The sequence below is a fragment of the Muscardinus avellanarius genome (genome assembly GCF_963383645.1).
Source record: "Muscardinus avellanarius genome assembly, chromosome: 8".
Taxonomy (NCBI): domain Eukaryota; kingdom Metazoa; phylum Chordata; class Mammalia; order Rodentia; family Gliridae; genus Muscardinus; species Muscardinus avellanarius.
Window position 1 is genome coordinate 99,756,226 of NC_137794.1, and position 20,278 is coordinate 99,776,503.

The 20,278-nt window shown below is 44.5% G+C and overlaps 1 protein-coding gene across 1 annotated transcript in view; it reads left to right on the forward strand.

The window, feature by feature from the left end:
• Window positions 1-1,891: 1,891 nt before the first annotated feature.
• SAMD5 (sterile alpha motif domain containing 5) overlaps window positions 1,892-20,278 on the forward strand; it is a gene marked incomplete at both ends in the record, with an annotated part of 47,041 nt that continues 28,654 nt past the window's right edge. Inside the window, one exon of the mRNA XM_080699775.1 lies at window positions 1,892-2,350. Within this exon, the coding sequence (XP_080555901.1) occupies window positions 1,892-2,350 (459 nt within the window). The remainder of the gene's footprint in view (window positions 2,351-20,278) is intronic.

Sequence of the window (20,278 nt, forward strand, 5' to 3'; positions counted from 1 at the left end):
CGTAGACGCGAGGGGGCACTGTGCACCCGCTTTGGCGAGGAAGAGGCGCGATCAGCGCAGGGCAGGGAGGGCCGCGCACCCCGCATCCCAGCGCCCAGGCGCTGAGCACTCCACGCGGGCCCCAGACTTTATTCATCTCGGAATCAGGAAACAGCGGCCCAGGTGACCCAAGGCTGGGGCCACACGCAGACCCACAACTGTCGTCCATCTTCTGAATATGTGGTCCTTTCTGGCAGCTGTTTTTGTTTTTTAATGTGAGACTTGTGAATCCCTGAACTTGGGAGCCAGGAACCCCCTGCAACTAGAGAACACTTTGTGTGCGCCTGCATTGGGTATTTTCCTGAGCATAAAGGAGAAAGCTGTCATCGGATTCTTTAAAGGAGCTTAAGCTCTTTCGATTTAGGGAAAGATTGAGGGTCCCCTCCCCCAAACACCCCAGGGCTCAGCGTGCCTGGAACAGTGAAGGACCCTGAAATAACTACTTGCCCACTTCTCAATGTCAGGGCGAGAGGCTGGAACACCCCAGGAGGATAACACCCAAAAAAAGGGCCCGGGTCACGTCCTGAAATAGCTCCTGTGTGAAGTTGAATTCCACTTACGCGGAAAGAGAGACGGTGTGCCTCCATCCAACGCTCATCCTTTCTCCGTCCCAAGAAGGACAGACGCGGGGAGTGTGGAAGAGGCACTGGGTCTGTTCCACCCGCCGCCCGGGTCTCCATCCCCAAAGGGTCGCTCAGGCTTTGGCCTGATGGGGAAACCCAGTTGATTTTGTTACTCTTTCCTCTCTTGGGAGGGAGAGAAAGTGCTGCGGGTGGAGATGACCGAGCGCCCCCTCCACTGTCAGGTGCAGGGCCGTGTTTGATTTCCAGGGGATGGGGGGCAGGAGAAGGGAGGATCTGCTCTGATTCCCCGGCTCCAGGACCAAACGCCTCCTGCCCCTCCAGGAGAGCCACCCAGGGCTCCCGGACCGAACACCCGGGAGCACGGGGCGGGCGAGGTTGAGGGGATCCGGGAGAACGCAGGGTAGGGGGGCAGGAGGGATGCAATAGGCGAAAGTACAGCCCGCCCCAAACTTTCGCAGCTCCGGGGGCTGAGGGGGAGGGGGGCGAGCGGGAGCGGCGGCGCGCCCAGCTCTAGCGAGGAGGGGCGGATCGCAGCGCCGCCAGGACCACCGCCAGCCCTAGCGCCGCGGCCCTGGGGCGGGGGGCGCGAGGCGGACGGCCGCGGAGGCGGCGGGATCGCACCGGGATCCGCAGGGAAAGAGGAGCCCGCACCTCGCAGCTCGCCAGCCCGTGGGGCGGCGCGGACGTGCCCTTGGGCGCAGGCTGGGGTCAGACCCGGAGAGAAGCGGGCGCAGAGACTTGCACGGGAGAGAGAAGTCGGATTAAAAGAGAAATGTGGCAGGGCAGCCCCGGGGGCCAGACGGCTTAAGAGACACCGGCTCCCCACCGCGAGGACCGCGGGGCTGGCGCTCCGGGGGCGAGGCGCGCGGCTGGCCAGGGGCTGGGGTGCGGGCGCCCGCGGGATGCGGCGCGCGGCGGCGGGACGGTGCGGGCCCCGGCCCCCGCCCCGGGGGCGCTGAGCGGCGGGTCCAGGGCGCGCCCGCCCCGCCCGCCCGCCTCCCGCCCCGCCCGGCGCACCGGGGGCGGCTCCAGCCCGCGCCGCTCCGCCCGAGCCTGCGAGCCGCGCTGCGCGCCGCTCTGGGGATTCGCTCGCTCTCTCGGGCTGCTTCGGATGGCTTGGGATCTCCGGACCTCTCCTTTCCTTTAACAAGAAAACTTTCCCGAGATTTCTCGTCCCCCTCGGAGGAGGAGAGGATTAAAAGTTCCAGGAACGGGTGCGGCCCCGGGGCGCAGGGAAGGTGTTCGCCGGCGGGGTTCCCGGTCCCACCATGTGCACCAACATAGTGTACGAGTGGCTGCGAGCGCTGCAGCTCCCGCAGTACGCCGAGTCCTTCGTGGACAACGGCTACGATGACCTGGAGGTGTGCAAGCAGATCGGGGACCCGGACCTGGACGCCATCGGGGTGCTGGCGCCCGCGCACCGCCGCCGCATCCTGGAGGCCGTGCGCCGGCTGCGGGAGCAGGACGCCGCGGCCGCCGGGCTCTACTTCACCCTGGAGCCGCAGCCTGCCTCCCCCGGGCCGCCCGCCGACGCCGCGCCCCCGGGCCGCCGCGGGGACCCGAGCGGCAGCTCCGGCCCCGGCCCCCGCGGGGACCCCCGCGGCCTCCTGGCCGCCCCCCGCAGCAGGGAGCTGGTGAGCTACCCCAAGCTGAAACTGAAGATCATGATCAGGGATAAGCTCGTCCGCGACGGCATCCACCTGAGCAAGCCCCCGTACTCCCGCAAGGTAAGGGGGCGCCCGGGCAGGCCCGGCTGCAGCCAGGGTTTGACAGCCCCCGGCAGGGGGCCGTGGGGAAGCCGGGCGCGCGCTTCAGGTGTCTGGAACGCTTCTATTTTCTGTTATCTCTTTATTCCTTTCCTCTTTCCTGTTGACTCCAGTGCTTGATAAGAGTCTGTACCCCAGACGTTAACTCGAAACTGGGACCAAGTCTCCGTGTCGTCTCTGCGGAGACACTATAGTCACCTGCTAGGGTGCTGCTAGCTGCTCCAGGCAACAAGAGCTTCTAATATCTCTGTCGTGGTGTTTGGTTCTGTAGGATTACAGGGGAAAAAAATGGCTAATATCTACATTACTTTCGACATTGCTTTTCTTGTTTATTTTTGAGTTTTGAGGCACTGAAAGATGAAACACAGGACTTTCTACTTGAGCTACTTAAGTACCCCGGGGCCACGAGGCACTGACGCCATCAGAGATAACAGGGCCAGGAGCGTGGCTGTTACTGATGCAGATGAGCCGCACTAGGTGCAGGTGTGACTTCTAAAAAGTCTGAGTGGGCCTGCGTTTGGGAAAAGTAGGACCAAGTGCCAGGAAGGGGCCTTTCAGTCCTAGGGAGGATGCTCCCGGAGGGAGACTGGAACTCCTCACAGCTTCTCCAGGCTGAGATGTGGGGCGGGCCTTGAATAGTTAAGTAGCAGAGAGTTCTTCTACCCACCAGAGCTCTGCTTCTATTTCCAAGCTGGTTTCTTGGTAGGTTTCTGCAGAGTCTCTGGTTTCTACCCAGAGTCCTGGCTTGGCAGAGGGGGCCCTGAGGGTTCCCTGGGGCTGAATGGGGAAATGGGCACCTCAGCTTGAAAACCAAGACTGGGAGAAAGAAACCCAAGGTGAAATGAGGGTGCGGGTGCTCAGGCAGGGTCAGTAAACACCTGAGGGTCACGCAGGTGAGTAAGCACCACGCGGCCCTTGACTTGCTTTATAGCCTGAAGTGGCAGCCAGAATACTTGGATTTAAGGAAGTTCAAATGAGAGCTTTTGTAAAAAGGAGATGAAGTAGATGGAAACGGGGCTTAATCGTATTCATCTGTTATAGGTAAGGTGGGCAATCCAGATAACCTGCTTGAGAATATAAATTGGTCTTATAAAAAGGATAGATCAAGATAGTTTGTGTTAAATTAAACCTATGCTCGTTACCTGCGCTGACTGTAGCGGTGGGTGGTGTGTGCTGGAAACAGAAAGACAGTTTTCCCAGGTGGTTAGCAGTGGAGCCTATCTAGTGTGGACCAAGGGACCTGGGTTGGCATTATATAAATTTAATCCTGGACCAAAGGAGGGCCAAGCTGGTCTCATGTTTGTTATTAACACCCAGGAAATAAGGTGGACTTGGGCTGCAAGAATGTGAGTACCTGGCTGTCAGGGATGTGGAAAGCAAGGTGTGTCCCGAGGGCTTGCTTAGGCCTCAGGAAGGCTGCTAGGATGCCACTGAGGGGTGGGAGCAGCAGAGGGCTGGGGCTGAGAGTCCTGGGCCTGAACTAACACACTGTGGTTCACATTCTTACAAGGCACAAGAGGCAGGCCTAAATATCAAACTTGTAAGTGAAAAAGGATTTTAAGGACACGTGGTATCTGAATGTAGGCTTTAGAACTGGCAGTTCCTGCTCAGGTCCACGAATGACAGGGTAGGCACCGTTTTGTAAGTCATACTTAGAAAAGGAAACTTCACCTTGCTCTGTAGTACTGTTTACCTTCCAGGTAAAGAAGTAACTCAGTTAACTTGGCTTTCAAATAAATGCTGTGATAACGATGTCTGCCAATAAAGACATGCACTGTTCATTTTCTGCACATATGTGTTTCTTTCTCTGAAACTAATAGAGGGATAAAATGGAAGCAGAAATGTTCATTACCTCCTTCTTAAGTGTTCCAGCTGAGGGGGGGGGGAGAGAAACAGTCTTAATTGTAAGAAAGAATACCATTGACGTAGGGATTAAAATTTGGTGTACGTGAAACAGCATACAGTATGTGGTTATGGAACATGTTCATTTGGAGTCTGTTGCTGTGATGTGCCATGCCTCTTGAGTTTGGGGTTTAAAATCATTTGGAAGTTTGTTTTCTGATGCAGCTGTGTTCTAAGAGCAGTGCTGGCACTTTTTCTTTAAAATATGATCCACGTTACAGTTTTTTCCAGATTCCTGGGCTCTGTCACAATCACGTGTGATGTTAATTGGGTACACTTGGAATTCTGCTCGGTAGCTCCACTTCAGTCTCCTCTACAGTCATTTGCATTGGTAATCCCTGTGATTTTGGATGTGGGTGAGAATATTAGATGGCTCGAAAGTGGGTTATAGCAAGGATGATCAAGGCAGAAAGAGTCTTCCAGTGGAGTGTAAGCTGGGACATTGCACTATACATTACCTGGGATGGTTGTAGAAGTGCTTCTGAAACTATTAAGGTTTCCTGGCCTTGAGATCAATGAGTTAAAATATAAGGAAAAAGTAAGTTTCTCGTTTTCTAAAGGTAGTCTACAGCTTTGGAAAACCAGAAGCTTGGAAAGAACATCAGTTTTGAAATCAAAAGACACTGGATAAGTCCTTCATCTGTTCTACGTTTAGCTTCTTTGCTGTGATTTCTGCCTTTGTGAAATGGGGATTCTCTCTCTCTCTCTCTCTCTCTCTCTAGACCAAGATTGTCTATGTTCTGTCTTCTCCTGGGCTCCAGATCACTGCGGTTGTTTAGCAGGATGTAGAAGCTCTGCCCTTAGCGATCTTAAGGTCTAGCATGCGAGACATAAAATAGAATGTACAATGATGACAGTGTGACGGTGGCTTTGATGGAAAGTGCATGGTGCCGTGAATGGGTGCATCCGACTTAGTTTGCAGGGAGCTGGGACCATGGGACTGTCAATCAGAGTTAGGAGGAAGGCAAGAAGTGGTGTCCTGGAGGTCACAAGGAGCCAGGCAGGGGTGGACCAAGAGACTAGGCGGTGGTCAGGAAGGGTAAGAATGAAAATGTATCTTTGGAAAGTAGCAACCATACCTTCAAGGACCACTGGACTGTTGTGACAGGAAGTATAGGTATGGGACAGTGAGGAGTGGAGATGGTGTGTGTGTGTGTGTGTGTGTGTGGTGCTGGGGATTGACACCCAGGACATTCTAGTGCCAAGCTACCCCTCATTCCTATTTTATTTTCTTTATGTGAACACAGAATCTTGCTAAATTGATCTGAGTCTTGCTCACTGAGTTGCTGAGGCTGGCCGCAAACCTGCAATCCTGTCTCCACCTCCCAAGCACCAGAACTACAGGCATGCACCACTGTGCCAGGAGCAGGCACTCTTTTTAATGGTGTTTGAGGAGACAGCGCGAAGGCTGCAGTTAGAGGAAGAAGGGTGACTACAGGTCAAGGGAGGGGTTTGTGGGTTTGCCGATGAGAACAACTGAGTGAGAACATGTCTGAGTGTTGATGACCAGAGAGAAGAGATGGTGGAGATATGGGAGAGAGGGAGCAACCCAAGACACTAAGAGCCTGGAAGGGGCAAGGAGGGCAGCCCAGGGCCCTGGAAGGGAAGATGGAATGACACTGGTGAGGTTTCTTTCTTTCTTTCTTTCTTTCTTTCTTTCTTTCTTTCTTTCTTTCTTTCTTTCTCTTATCTTCAAGCTACAGACCCAGCCCTATTTTTTATTCTTTCTTTTGAAACAGAGTCTCACTGAATTGCAAAGGGCCTCGCTAAGTAGCTGAGGCTGTCTGTGAACCGCGATCCTCCTGTCTCAGCCTCCCGAATGCTGGGATCACAAGCATGAGTCAAGCACACCTGACTGGCAAGGTACTTTGAAGGGCCTCCTTTCCCTGTCTAACCAAATGATCCAAGTAAGGGGAGATGGAAGGATTAGAGGTTTCAGGAGACCCCTGTATTAATAAACAAATATTAGATTCTATGATCTGATGTGTATAATTATGCCTAAGTATAACCATAAAATTCACACCATTTTATGATATTTCACACCATAAAATGTAACGATTAAATATACCAGCACATGTCTGGAGGCTCCCTCAGCATTCATATAGTTGTGTTCCAGAGTTTAAGTTATGCTTGACTTTTGGTTGAGTACCGTGACGTGTGACAATCCTTGTGACAGGGGATGGGGTAGGTGCAAAGGGTATGACACTATAAAGATATTTTATTTTCTTGCAGGCTTGAGATGGCAGACTATAAGCCCGAGTGTATATGGTGGGTGGATAAGACTTCTAGACTTTTTTACTCAAAAGCACATCAGTGACACAGTTGGAGAGCTGAAGTACTTTTCCACATCTACCATGCAAACCTACTTGAGTTATTAGGACTCAGTTCTTTTTTTTCTGCAATACTGGGGATGAAACCCAGGGGCACTCTACCTCTGAGCTACACCCCCAGGCCTATTTTTTAATTCTTTATTTTGAAACAGGGTCTCACTGGGTTTCAGAGGACCTCACTAAGTAGCTGAGGCTGGCCACGAACTGCAATTTTCCCGTCTCAGCCTCCCCAATGCTGGGATTATAAGTGTGCTGTGCCATTATGCCTGGCTAGAGCTTCATTTAATAATACTGTAGGAATGTTACTCTTCACATCTTAGTGTGAACTGATATAAATAACAAAGTGCCATGGTAATAAGGCCTACTGTATATCTTCTGGAGAAATGGCCTGGAATGTAGGAACTTGGAGAGACAGAGATGGTGTAAAGGCTTCTGTGTGCAGAGAGAAGAGGGGAGTAGAGAGGACAGAGCGATGTTGGCAAAAATATGCTCATGTCCTTTGGAGGTTTGCTGGGTCTGGCAGGAGCTGAAATGACATTAAATATTACTCCTCTCCAGAATTCCTTCTGCCTCTGTGACATTACCAGCTCAGGTTGGAGGCTGGCAACTTCAATTTTTCCCCCCACTTTGATCAATATCCTCAAATGTTCTTGGCCTAGATCCTTTTAGGGATTTTTTATTTTTGGAGAATCTCTATTTGGAAAGAAGGGGTGGAGAAGAGACAAGCGTTTGGGTGGTGTTGGGCTTGTCTGCTCTGTACAGTTTACTGTCTATGGCGTTTCCATGTTAAGTGGACCTGTAGGCATCTGCCCATCTGCTCATCTGTCCTTCTACCCATTCATTATCCATCTTTCCTTTCTTCCTTCTATCCATCTACCCACCCATTCATTCCTCCTTCCACTTAGCAAACACCATGCGGATGCTGTGTGCTGTGTCCTGGGATCAAGGCTGCATGGAGCTAGGCAGATGTGGCCCTGGCTTGTATGCCGAGGTATTTCACACCATAACATGTATAGGTTAAATCCCAGCACCAGACATGCAGTGTCTGTACCATTTCAAAGCTAAATGCTATTTCTACAAACATCAGGAGTTGCATTTGTGTTTTGTTTTAAATGTTAACAAGAGGTGAACTCTGGTGAGAACTTGAGTGAAGATAATTAATGACAGATTTAAAAATCAAAATGTGTCCATTCCCCAAGTATTATTGAAAGGCTGGGAATTACACTGCAGGGCCAGGAGCTGAGCAAGGCACTCAGGTGATGCTCCTTCTGCAGGTGGTGTGGGAGAGCCAGCCACCTTGACCACATGAGCTCTTTGTCATGAAATATCAAGTATGAAGCTGGGCGTAGTGGTGCATGCTTGCAGTCCCAGCATTTGGGATGCTGAGGCAGGAGGATCATGGTTTGAGGACAGCATCAGTTACTTGGTGAGACCCTTTGCAACTCAATAAGACCCTGTTTCAAAATAAAGAATAAAAAATAGGGATGGGAGTGCAGCTCAGAGGTAGAATGCCACTGGGTTCCATCCCCAGTACCTCAAAAAAAATTAAGCATGAGTAGGTGTCATGGGCATCTCTCCAGTCACACACTGAGTAGTGACCTCCTCTTCCTACACTCAACACCTCTCCACGGTGCTGTGCCAAGAGCCAAGTCAGCTTTGATCTCCCACACTTGGGAAACCACGCCTTCTCTGAGTGATGGCAGCCTTGGGGTTGATCTGGGTGGATCCAGTACTGTCCCTTCACATTACTCTTTTCCTCCGACACTGTAGTGTAGTGGTAACGGGCAAAACTCAAGCCAGACTGCAGAGTTCCCGTCCAAGCCCTGATCGGTGCTGGGCCACTCTGGCTCCTCAGTGAAGAAGGGCCGTGCATTAGTGAGTGCCTCATGGGGTTTTTATGGAGGTTAGATGAGCTCACACCCATGAACTTATGTACCGGTTGCCTAGAGCTGCCCCAACAAGTACCAGAAACTGGGTGTTTAAAACAACAGAAACGTGTTCTCTCACAGTTCAGGAGGCTACAAGTCCAAGACCAAGGTGCTGCCAGGCCCTTGCTCTGAGAGCCACCGTGGGGGCTGTGGCAGTATGTCGCTCTCTGCCCCGATGGCTCAAGTGCCAGTGGGTCTGCTGGGTCCTGTGGCCACGTGGCTCAGCGGCCTGGACCTGCTCCTGTCGTTGCTTCCTGTTCTGGGCCTCATGCACAGCTGGCGGCTTCACACCCCAAAGCCTCCAAACTCCAAGACGCACATTGCGTATTGAGTCTCTCTGTTGGTTGTAGGTGGGGCCAGATTCAATGATTTTTCAAAATAAGAACATGACAAAATTAGGTTGTGATCTTTAAAAACAGTCACTTGGAAGATGGCAGTGTTGTTGTTAGTTTTTCCAGAACTCTCTACCTCCACACACTCTTTGGATTAGAAGGGCTTTGTCGGTGTGTCCACCCCGAGACCCCTAAGAGTTCACTGAGGTAGAAGGCCTGTGAGTGTCAGATTCATGCCCCATCTTCTTACATGAAAACATGGTACCAGTGAGTCCCGAGTTGTCTCTCCGTCTTGCTCACTAAGTCAGTGCAGCACAATGTCATCACTGTAATGGACCAGAATGAAGTTTGTAGAAGGAAAAGGGGACCAAGACCTTGGGACACACAGCTAGAGAGCTGATGTGCTCCCAGGGTTGGGCAGTGATGCTGTCTTACTGAATGCACACTGCTTCTCATGGGCTCCACTCACAGTTGTTTCGAGGAAAGAATTTTCCAGATGAATAGCCCGGTTCATGGTAAGCTCATCTGTGTTAGCTCTGGCTAGCCCATTAGTCTTGTACTGAGTTTTCTTTGGACACAACAGCTTCTGTGTGGTGTACAATGTATATGTATTATAGATAGGAGAGTTGTATAAAGAGGATCCCACAGGCCCATGACTCAGTCCTAATTATATGGATATTTGGTAATAGGTTTGTGGTAGTTTTTAGCTTAAGTGGTACCCACTTGTTTTTATGTGTTGGGGAATGTGATAACATAAATGATTTTTCAAAATAAGAACATGACAAAATTAGGTTGTGATCTTTAAAAGCAGTCACTTGGAAGATGGCAGTGTTGCTGTTATAGTTTTTCCAGAACTCTCTACCTCCAAACACTCTTTGGCTTATCTTTGGTGGCAGCAAGCCAGGGTTCTGGGTGCACCTGGTTGTGGGGTAAACACCAAACGTAATTTGGATTCAAATCAAGAAATTAAGAGGAATGACATTTAATAAAAGGTAAAATAGAAAATGGAACCTGATAAAATAATGTTTTTTTGGTCTTATAAACTGGTTTATGTATTTTATACTTAAAACTGTTTTCTACTTTAATATTTATTTATTGGTACATGAATTGAACCCAGGAGCATTCTACCCCCAAGTTACACGCCAGCCCTTATTTTCTATTTTAAAATAGGGTCTTGTTAAGTTGCTGAGGGCCTTACCAAGTTGCTGAGGCTAGCCTTGAATTTGTGATCCTCCTATCTCAGTCTCCCAAGTATTGGTATGATAGGTATATATCATCATGACTGACTTCCTTTTCCTGCTTCTAAATCCTAAAGAAATATACTTTTGAGCTGGGTGTGGTGGCGCACGCTTGTAATCCCAGCATTCGGGAGGCAGAGACTGGAGGATCTCAGTTCCCAGACAGCCTCAGCTACTTAGTGAGGCCCTTCACAACTCAGTGAGACCCTGTTTCAAAAACATAAAAAAGACCAAAAAAAAAAAATAGGGCTGGGGCTATAGGTCTGAGGTACAATGCCCCTGGGATCCATCCCCAGTACCAGACACAAAAAAGAAATACTTTTAGTGTGCATCCCTAACTTGCAAATATAAGAATCCTCCAAAGATGTTTTTAAAATATGAAAGTCAGCCCCCTAAGCATTTATGAAGAGCAGAGCACTCTATTGGCTTCTCGCAGTAGGTTATGGCTGTAGCATGTCCATCGTGCTACTGGAGAGGAAGTAGGTAAACTGTGTACAGGCGTGAGAAAACCGTGTGGTGGTCCATGGGTTACTCAGCATTTGGAAGGACAATGCTGTGTTTAAGGCTTTGCTTTTACTGCTGTTCCTCAAAAGCTCTCTCCCCACAATGCCTTGCCAAGTCTTAAAGGGGCCACGGTCACTCTTCTTCACCACTCCAGAGTGAAAAGGTCTTGCTAGAGGCCAGGGTTCAGAGTGAAGGCTGCCCTCTCCCAAGAGGGGAGCGAGGCCCGCCATGCTCAAGAGAGAAGAGGTGCATTTTGATAAAGATGCAGTTCTTTTCTGATTATGTAAGTGCTCAGATTCAGTTCGCCAGAAATATGTTCTGAGGTGCATTTTTCTGAAGGAAGAGGAGTTAGATGGTATGACTCCAGCAGGGCTAGTCTTTGAGATACACAAGGGCCACCTGGAGGTGCTGGAAGAGCACTGTCCATGGGGAAGTATACCAGGAACCGTGGTGGCTCATAGCTTTTTGAGGTCACAGTCTAGGTAGAATTAGACGCAGTGTTGAGTCCTTGGCTACAGGAAAGGCTTATTATTACCACTAGTAATAGTAGTACCGATACCAGTAATATTGAGCTAAAAGGTATTTTATCAGTCCTTTTCTCAGTTTTACGAAATAGCTACTTCGATCAACTGATGATTTGGACTTGGGGAAGCCTGGAAGGAGAAGGAAGGGAGTCCTCATCTTTAATCATTATAAAAACTATTCAGAGCCTGCCACAGTGGTGCGTGCCTTTAATCTCAGCAACTCCGGAGGCTGAGGTAGGAGAACCCTAAATTCAGGGCCAGCCTGGAAGATGGGGACTGAGAGGGTAGAGTGCCTTCCTAGCGTGCACGAGGCTCTGGGTTCATCCTTAGCACTGCAAAACAAACAAACCATTAAGGGTGAGTAACTATGGATCATGCCAAAAGGCATTAAGCAGGCAATCTGTCTTACATAAAGACTAAGTGACATCTCAGAGTTTAAAGAGATTTCATTATGCTTCTAATTGACATAAATGGTCTGAGGCTCTCTAAAAAGCTCACTGGTACATTTCCATAAAGTTATAAATACAAACAAAATAATACCTACTTTACTGGAACATGTTAGAAGGAGAAGAAAGATGGTTGGTAGGCATCTTTATTGAGCACATGTGAAAAATTAATATTTTTCCTCCAAGAACATAATAAGACCAAAGGGCTCCCTACTTTGACACTCAGAATATAGCATTACTTAACACCCCACCTCTATTTGACAAAATTAAGTCATTGTCATGTAAGAATATGCAATAGATTTTATTTCTTCTTTTGTTTTAAAGCAAGAAGCTATTAAGAGAGAGGATATTTAGTGTCCATTTCAATTCTAAATATTCAAATTTAGATAAAATTTTCATTTGGATAGATTTTCTCTTAAACTAAATTATTACACGTTGCAGTTCATATTCTGTTTTAAATTTTCAACATAAGTAAAAATTTTGAGCAGTTACTTAGAAATAGCAGAAGTGAAGTAGCCTGAGTGGTGTTCTTTGTTTCTATAATCATGATGATGCCAGTGTATATTTTAAATTCACTGCTTAACTCAGGAATATGTAGTGCCATGAAGGAGGCTTGGAGCTTTACAGACTTACTCTCCCAAAGGACTCTTGTAAACAACACTATGGGTTTGGAGATGATTGTTGAGGTGGGAGTCTCTGAACTAACTTTTAGGGAGACCATGATGTTTATTATAGGACAAGTAATAAAAGATCTAATGTGAAGTTTACATCAAAACTCATTAAGAAGGGCGGCAGAAGATTATTTTTCCTTTGAGATGTATCTTATCAGTGACATTGTTTAAGAATTATTGGTAGAGCACGTTCCAAATAGAAAGTTTTATTTAGTTTTTAAACACCTCCTTACTGCTTATAATTGGGGCAAACTTTCTCTTATGCTTACTTAGTATAAAATATAAAGAAATATGATCACTTTGAGATTTTTTTGGAGCCAGTATCTATCTCATAGAGTTGTAAAATGGATTAAGTGGTATAATATATATGAAGTTGTTTGTAAACTGAAAAACTTCCAGATTTAAGGAGTTATTATTGGTAGTGAATAAATCATTATGCTTGCAAAAATTTTAATTTGAAAAGCAACAGAAATATCTAGACTTAGAAAATTTGGAGAACAGTGGAGTGGATCAAGAGGACTTTTAAATGGCCTGTATTAAAATTTCTAAAGCCATACAATGTATCTTTAAATTTTATTGATGTGTAAGATTATACATTTTACAGATGCACAAAGTTGGCACCCCCCCTGAATGGGTAAGGATAAAACAACTCTTAGGTTAGTAGGTATCATTTGAAAAATGATTTCTCCCCAGTGTTAGTAAGATGTAATTGAAAAATAAAAATTGTATACATTATATTCAAGTGATGTTTTGATGTATATATTCATCATGAGATGATCAAATCGAGCTAATTAACTTATCCATCACCTCATGTATTTATCATGTTTTTGTGGTGGAAACATTCGAGACCTAATCTCATCAATTTTCAAATATACAATAGGTTTTATTAACCATAATCACAGTTCTGCACACGAGATCGCTAGAATTTATTCAGCCTGATTGAAACTTGACATCGTTTAACCAGCATTTTTTCCTTTGTCTTCTCTCAAAAAATGATTTTAATACGAAGACATACTATGTTTTAGGTTAACCATAATTAATTTAAGCATTATTTTATTGAGTTGGAAAAGATATTATCGAATATCATAATTTTCTTTATCTGAGGATGTCATGTTTGAAAAATGGCTTCTCATCATTCCGTAGATTGCATTTCTGAGACTACCAGTTTATGCAATTTTATATTTGTGAGGTTTGTTTTCATATGTGTGTGCTAAGAATTGAACCCAGGGGCATTCTACCTCTAAGCTACACCCCCAACTCTATTTTATTTTTTATTTGGAAACAGAGTCTTGCCATGTTGCTGAGAGCCTCACTAAGTTGCTGAGGCTTACTTTCAGCCTACGAACCTCATGTCTCAGCCTCCAAGTATTGGGATTATAGGGCCTTTGCACCACCATATCAGCTTGTGTTTTTAAAATTTTATGATTATTACTTATTTTATAATCTTGTAATACACATATTTATTTTCTAATTTTAATTTTATAATTATATAGTACTTATTTTCCTCTAGTGAACTTAGACCACTTCCAGTTGCTTTACAAGAGCTTTTCCTGTTATAAAGGGCACAAATCATATTTCATGGAAGTTGCAAAGATTTTTCCCAAACGAGAATTTGAGTTTAGAATTTATAGTTTTTGAGCCGGGTGTGGTGCTGCACGCTTGTAATCCCAGCATTCGGGAGGGTGAGACCAGAGGATAGAGGTTTGTGGACAGCCTCAGATACATAGGGAGGCTCTTTGCAACACAGTGAGACTCTGTTTCAAAAAATAAAAAGACTAAAAGATAGGGCTGGGGGTGTAACTTGGAGGTACAGTGCCCCTGGATTCCATCCCCAGTACTGCAAAAATAAATAATTTTTTAAATATATTGAACCATATAGGTGATCTTAAAATGAGAAAGTAACGACAGAATAACAAAGAAATACTTGCAGTATTTCCATTAAAGTTTGGAATAGGACGAGGATGCCTGTTTCTTTTATGCTAGAGAAGTATAGATAATATAGACTCAGACTGAGTTTGAATTTCCTTTACCATTTAGTTGTACGAGTTTTTAAATCTGTAAACCTGAATCACCTCATTTATAAACTGGGCAAAATATGACCTACTTTCTAAAGCTATTGTGATAAATCAATAAGTTCTTATATGGAAAGGACCCAACATCACACCAGATACATGATAACCACTGACACATCTGGCTAATATTTATAGTGTTACACATAACTTGATTGTAAAGTTACTGTCAATATGAAAACCTTATCCTAAATTATTTGCTCATCTCCTTGCCATCTTGTTGAGATATGCTCTTTTCATAATTAAAAAAAAGCTCTCTAAAAAGAACAAAGATTTTGCCTTTTTAACCATTGCGGATGTCCTGCCAAGCTTGTCACTTGCCTCTTAGAACCAATCTTCTTTTATTTCATAAATTTCTTTTCTAGTCAACTGTGCATCTGTACTTATGGCTTCTATTTTATAGTTTTATTATTTGACATTGAACTATTATTTAATCGGTCTGAAATTTACTATAGTACATGATATAAACAGGGGGTGGTGGTGCACACCTGTAATCCCAGGGCTTGGGAGGCTGCAACAGGTTTAAAGACAGCCCTGGCAATGTGGTAAGACCCTCAGCGAGACCCTGTTTTAAAACAAAAAATAAAATAGGGCTGCAGGTATAGCTCAGAGGTAGAATGTCCCTGTGTTCGATCCCCAGGTTCACCAAGAAAAAAGACAATAAAATAAAAATGAAAAGCTCTAATGATATATATATGTATTATATATTGTATATGATATATATACATTATATATGTATATGATATATGTACATTATATACACTAGCTGTATATTACGTATTATGTATATTATATATTATATTTGTTATATAATTATATACATACTAATTTTATCTTTTTTTATAGAAATTAGGACTCTCATTTATTCTGGTGTTACTGCGTTAACTAGAATTTGTAAAGCAGTGTTAATTTATAAACACGATTAGGCATCCTTTTCCTATTCCAAACTTTAATGGAAATACTCAAGTATTTTGTTACTATTCTGTTATTGCTTCTCAGTTCAAGATAGTGTTCATGATGTAAAGGAAACATCCCCCTTTTCCTAATTTTGTAAGAAGTTTGATTTGGAATGGATACCTAGTTCTGTGAGACGTCTTTTGAGCAACTTGAAAGAGGAGGTGGTTCTCTTTCCGGGCCTCACGTCAAGGTGCATGGCATGAACAGATTTCCTAATGCTCAGCCATCCTGCAGAGCTCTGGTGACGTACAACATGGAGTGCTGTCTCCTGAATGCAGCTGTGAGAGGAGGAATTTATATGACTCTTCCTCCAAGATCATTAGTACATTCCTTAGCATTGCATCTGTCCTTTCACAAATACTTATTTGACACTTAACCTCGGGCGTGTAACCACGCCATCAATTATTGTCATGATGCCCTTAACATTTGACTTCATGCCAGTAACTTTTTGGAAGTTGTGGTGTCTGTCTAGAGACTAATCACAGGTGGAGAGTAACGGCCTCCGTACCGAACAGCCAGCGGCTGCATACTTGTAGGTGATAATTTAGTATTCTTGGCTTGTACAGACATTTTGTGTTTGAACCAAGGAAAGAGACTCTGAACAGGACAAGGGGTTAACTTGCATCCCTGTTGTTGTTACTGTTTTAACAGTAAAAAGGGGCTTTTTATTTTTTTTTTCTCCTCTGCATAGTTGAGGAAATTCCTTGTGGATTCTGAAAACATGTTCTTCTCCTTTATCTTCCCCTCCTCCCCTTCCTCCTGGGCTCTCCCTGCCTCCAACCCACTCCTAGCCCTTTAGTGGAAGATATGGACCAGAGCTGCTCGCCAGATATGTCAGGTTGAAAAGGTTTATAAATGAAAGGGAAATGGCATTCATTTTCATTTGAATCTTTGGCTTGTAACAAAGATGAAATTGGAAAATTCTATAGGAAATATTAATTTTGAAAACCTTGATTTACATTTAAATATACATTGAAAGGTCAACCAGATGGATTTTTTTTTTTTTTTGGGAAAAAAGTCACTCAAGCAAGGATTAAAAAATGAGATATAGGAATAGCCTGTTTCTGGAGAAGATAGTAAATCAGATGCTGAACTCAGCTGAGTCTGCAGAAATTGATACACCCAACTCTTCCCAAGCTAGCCATCAATCAGGCAATAAAGATATAGCCACTTTAAAGTCACCATGTATCAATGTACAAGGCAACACTGCTGGGTTATGAAGACTCCTCTGGGAAGCTCTTGATTGACAAAAATAGTATGGCCTTAAGTAGTAGCAATATTTTCATGGCCAGAAAGTAGTAAAGCTATAGATGAGCTTTATGAAGGGAAAATATTTTACATTAAAAAAGTCACGACGCACTACTCAGGACTGGCTTCTCACAGGATCAGGTTAAAGTGCAGAATCACTCCGCTAATGTGAATGAAGAGACCGTAAGTTGTTAATTACATCCAAGCCACCGTCGTTTACAGACATCCGAAGGAAGAATGAGATTATTTTCCACCTGGAATGGCACAGACTCTGCATCTGTAGCGTGCCCAGGCTTGTACATTTGGGAGAGAATTCAGGATATGCGTATCGCGTGCTTTGTAGGTTAGAGTTGAGTCAGAGGGGATGCAAAGTAATTTACTCTTTGTGTCCTACTTCATTGCACAGAGGCGGTAGAGAGATGGCATTATTAGATCAGTGGCGCTTGCTTTGAGTTTTATTGCTGTGTTATTTTAAATCAGAGCTTTTAACTGCCACTTTTTTTTGCCATGGCGATTTGGGCCAGTGTGTTTATCTCTGTTAATATGATCCTTATATGGATACAGCTACCTTGAAAAGGGCGGTAAGCTGAATCTTCTACTCTTTGAATCACTTATTAAAACCTTGTGGCAGTGACACCCTTGAGCTGCTGGCCTGGGTTCGACCTGTTTTCTGACGGGAGCGGGAGCGTCTCCCTCACCCCCAAGGAGCTGTGTTGGGGTGTGCACGCTTGACTACAGTAAGAACGACTCGTGTGCAAAGGGGGAAGGTGGGCTTTTTGTTGTTGTTGTTTTGTTTTTGAAAGCTGGTAGATTGAAAAAGCAAGAGCTTAACAGTGAACCCCAAGCCTTAGTTTGAAAGTCTTTTCATTGTGCTTTGATTCATTAATCGTGATAATTAGGCTTATTCTTCACTGGCCTATGTTAATTAGTTATAGATGGCTTTGGCTTTCCTCCCGTCTGGAGAGGGCTCTCTGTGTGAACTGCCTTCCCCACTCTGCTCGTCCAGTTTAGAACCGTCAAATACCAGCCTTCACTCCCACCCAGATTCACTTGTGAAGTCAGACTTGTACAAGTGACACAACAGCCTTTTTTTTTTTTTTTGGGGTCCAATTTCCCAAATCATTTTTTTTCCCGCCAATTGGCCAAATCATAACAGCACTACATCATACTTACTGCTATTCAAGGCTGAGGCTCTTCTCGCCATTTCTGTGTGTAGACGAGGAAACTGAGCCTCAAAGAGTGAACGTGACAAGTGCCAAGTCACGCCATGAACACATTTCATTTGGAAATCAGGTATATAGCTCATAGAGCTCGTCACTGTGCAGTTTTGCATAAAAACATTGAATATGAGAATTGGCAACTGACTTCATGTTGGTAAAAAGGGATGTGGGGTAGGGGGTGGATATATGATAGATTTATCTATTTATTTTTGTTGCCATTGTTTTGTTTTATTTTTGTACTGGTGATTGAACCCAAAGACATTCTAACCTCTGAGCTCTACCCAGCCCCAGTGCTTTTTATTTATTTATTTTTAATTGTTGAGGCTGCCCTTGAAATTATGATCCTCCTGTCTCAGCCTCCCAAGTACTGAGATTACAGGTCTGTGCCACCGCACTGGCTGATTTATATTGGTCTTTGTTGATTAGCTTAAATCTCAAAGATATTAAGGTAGAGTGAACCTATATTTTACATTTGATTTAAGATACAGAGAATTCCTTCCTTCTTTCAATATGTATTGCAAATACATATTGAGGACAGGAGACTGAAGAAAAAGTTTTATATAAATTAAATCACATCAGTTTGGTAAGAGACTTTCCTGTTAAACTTGAATATCAGGTATCTTGTTCCATGTTCTTTATAGGATGAGGAACTTAACAGTAGTTATGAACTATATATGATTGCTACTGTGTTACAGGCTGTGCAAAACCATCTTGGTTCTCCTTGATTCAGGAATTTTTGCATATTAATGTCTTTGCCAAATCCATCCTTTGTTAGTGTAAGTTTATGACACATTCTTAAGATCCAAGACTTCCTTTGTCTACATGAAAAGTGAAGAGTGATATGGAGCCAGCAGCCATTTAATCAAGTGATTCTTTTCTCAGACTAACTCTAGAATTAATATGAATTGTTCTTATAACCTTCGATGCAGTTTTTGAATATCCAGAATATTTTGCATCTGGAGTAGAAATTAGAAACCTTTGAAAGTCATTTTGGTAGATATGATAGTGCCTAGTCCCATTTTAAGCACTGAATCCCAACACTATTAAAATAAAAAGTAAAAATATAATCACAAGTGTCAAGGCTAGTTTTGTTGGAAATGAAAATTTGCAAGGATGTTGATTCCAATTAATCATCCTAACCCCGTTTGTAACCACAGATGTCTTAGGCAAAGTCTAGTGAAAGTTCCTTTTAGAGAGACTCTTTTTTTGCATACATAAATCTTGCTTTACTTGCTTAAAAGCATGCTTAATAGTTTCTGATAAGTATTACCTTTTCATAGAGTCATGCATTTGAATGTTCTTATTTCGCTATTAAAGTTAAGAACAAGTATTTGAAATTAAGTTAGTGGTAATTATGAACTTGGGGAAACAAACTCCCCTTCTCAGGCCTTAATTGTGAAAGGGGTAATTAACCTGTACTGAAAAATTTAGTTAGCATATTATACAGTTCCAGGAAGACTGGGCCATGTTCCATCTGTGAAATCATGTGTGTTTAAATGGGGGATGAGCGAGGATACTTTTAGAACGTTTGAGTGTGAACAATAGAGTTACATGCTGAACAGCCACTTTATTGTGTTGGAGAGAATACAAGGGGAGTTTCAAAACAATGAGAAAACACTGGTTATGCTGTGATGACCTACAGGATTGGTAATCCGTCTGTGTGATACTAAACTCGAGTCTGCTTTCACTTGGGATGTAGAAAGCCCCCCGAAGACATTGTTCTTTCTAGAGCAGTGAGAAGATGATGAATAACCTACAATATCATGTATTTTTTCCATCCTACCAGATTCCTTAGCTCTAAAGGCAGCCAGATGATCTAAATTCCAGAGAGAAGGGACACATCATTGTTTTGACTCCAGCGGAGTCCAAGAGGGAGGGTTAGCAACCATCAAAGCAGACTTGAAGAAACAACTAAAATTTTTGTGAATTTCTAAGGGCCAATATAGGTTGGCATGATAATATGAAATTCCCGGGAACCACAGACAGAAAGAAGGTTTGCATTTACTTGTCAGCTCTTTGTCGCAGGCCTTTCTGGGTATTGATGGGAACAGTTGGGGAAAAGGAGGAAACTAGAGAGATCCCCTCAGTGGGACAAGTGTGCGGATGGCGATCTCTTAGCCCTAGGGACAGGCTCAAAATCTGCCAGTGTCTCACAGGACACAGATGCTGTTAGAGACTGGAGATAAGCAGGGAACTGGCCCAGACACCTAACCCAGGTAAATTAGCAGCTATCTGGATAGAGATAAAAAGATGGAGTCCATCTACCTACACCAGATAAATCTTATCTGTACCAGGAGAGAGTTTGGAAATCCTCTGGTGCCCAAGATCTGAAATGATATAAAGTTGTGGTCTAGCTGAGTGTGGTGGTGCATGCTACTGCTTGGGAGGCTGAGACAGGAGGATCTCAGGTATGTGGCCAGCCTCAGCCTCTTAGTAAGGCCCTATGCAACTGAGCAAGACCCTGTTTCAGAATAAACATAAACAAAAGAGGGCCAGAGTGTACCTTGGAGGTAAAATGCC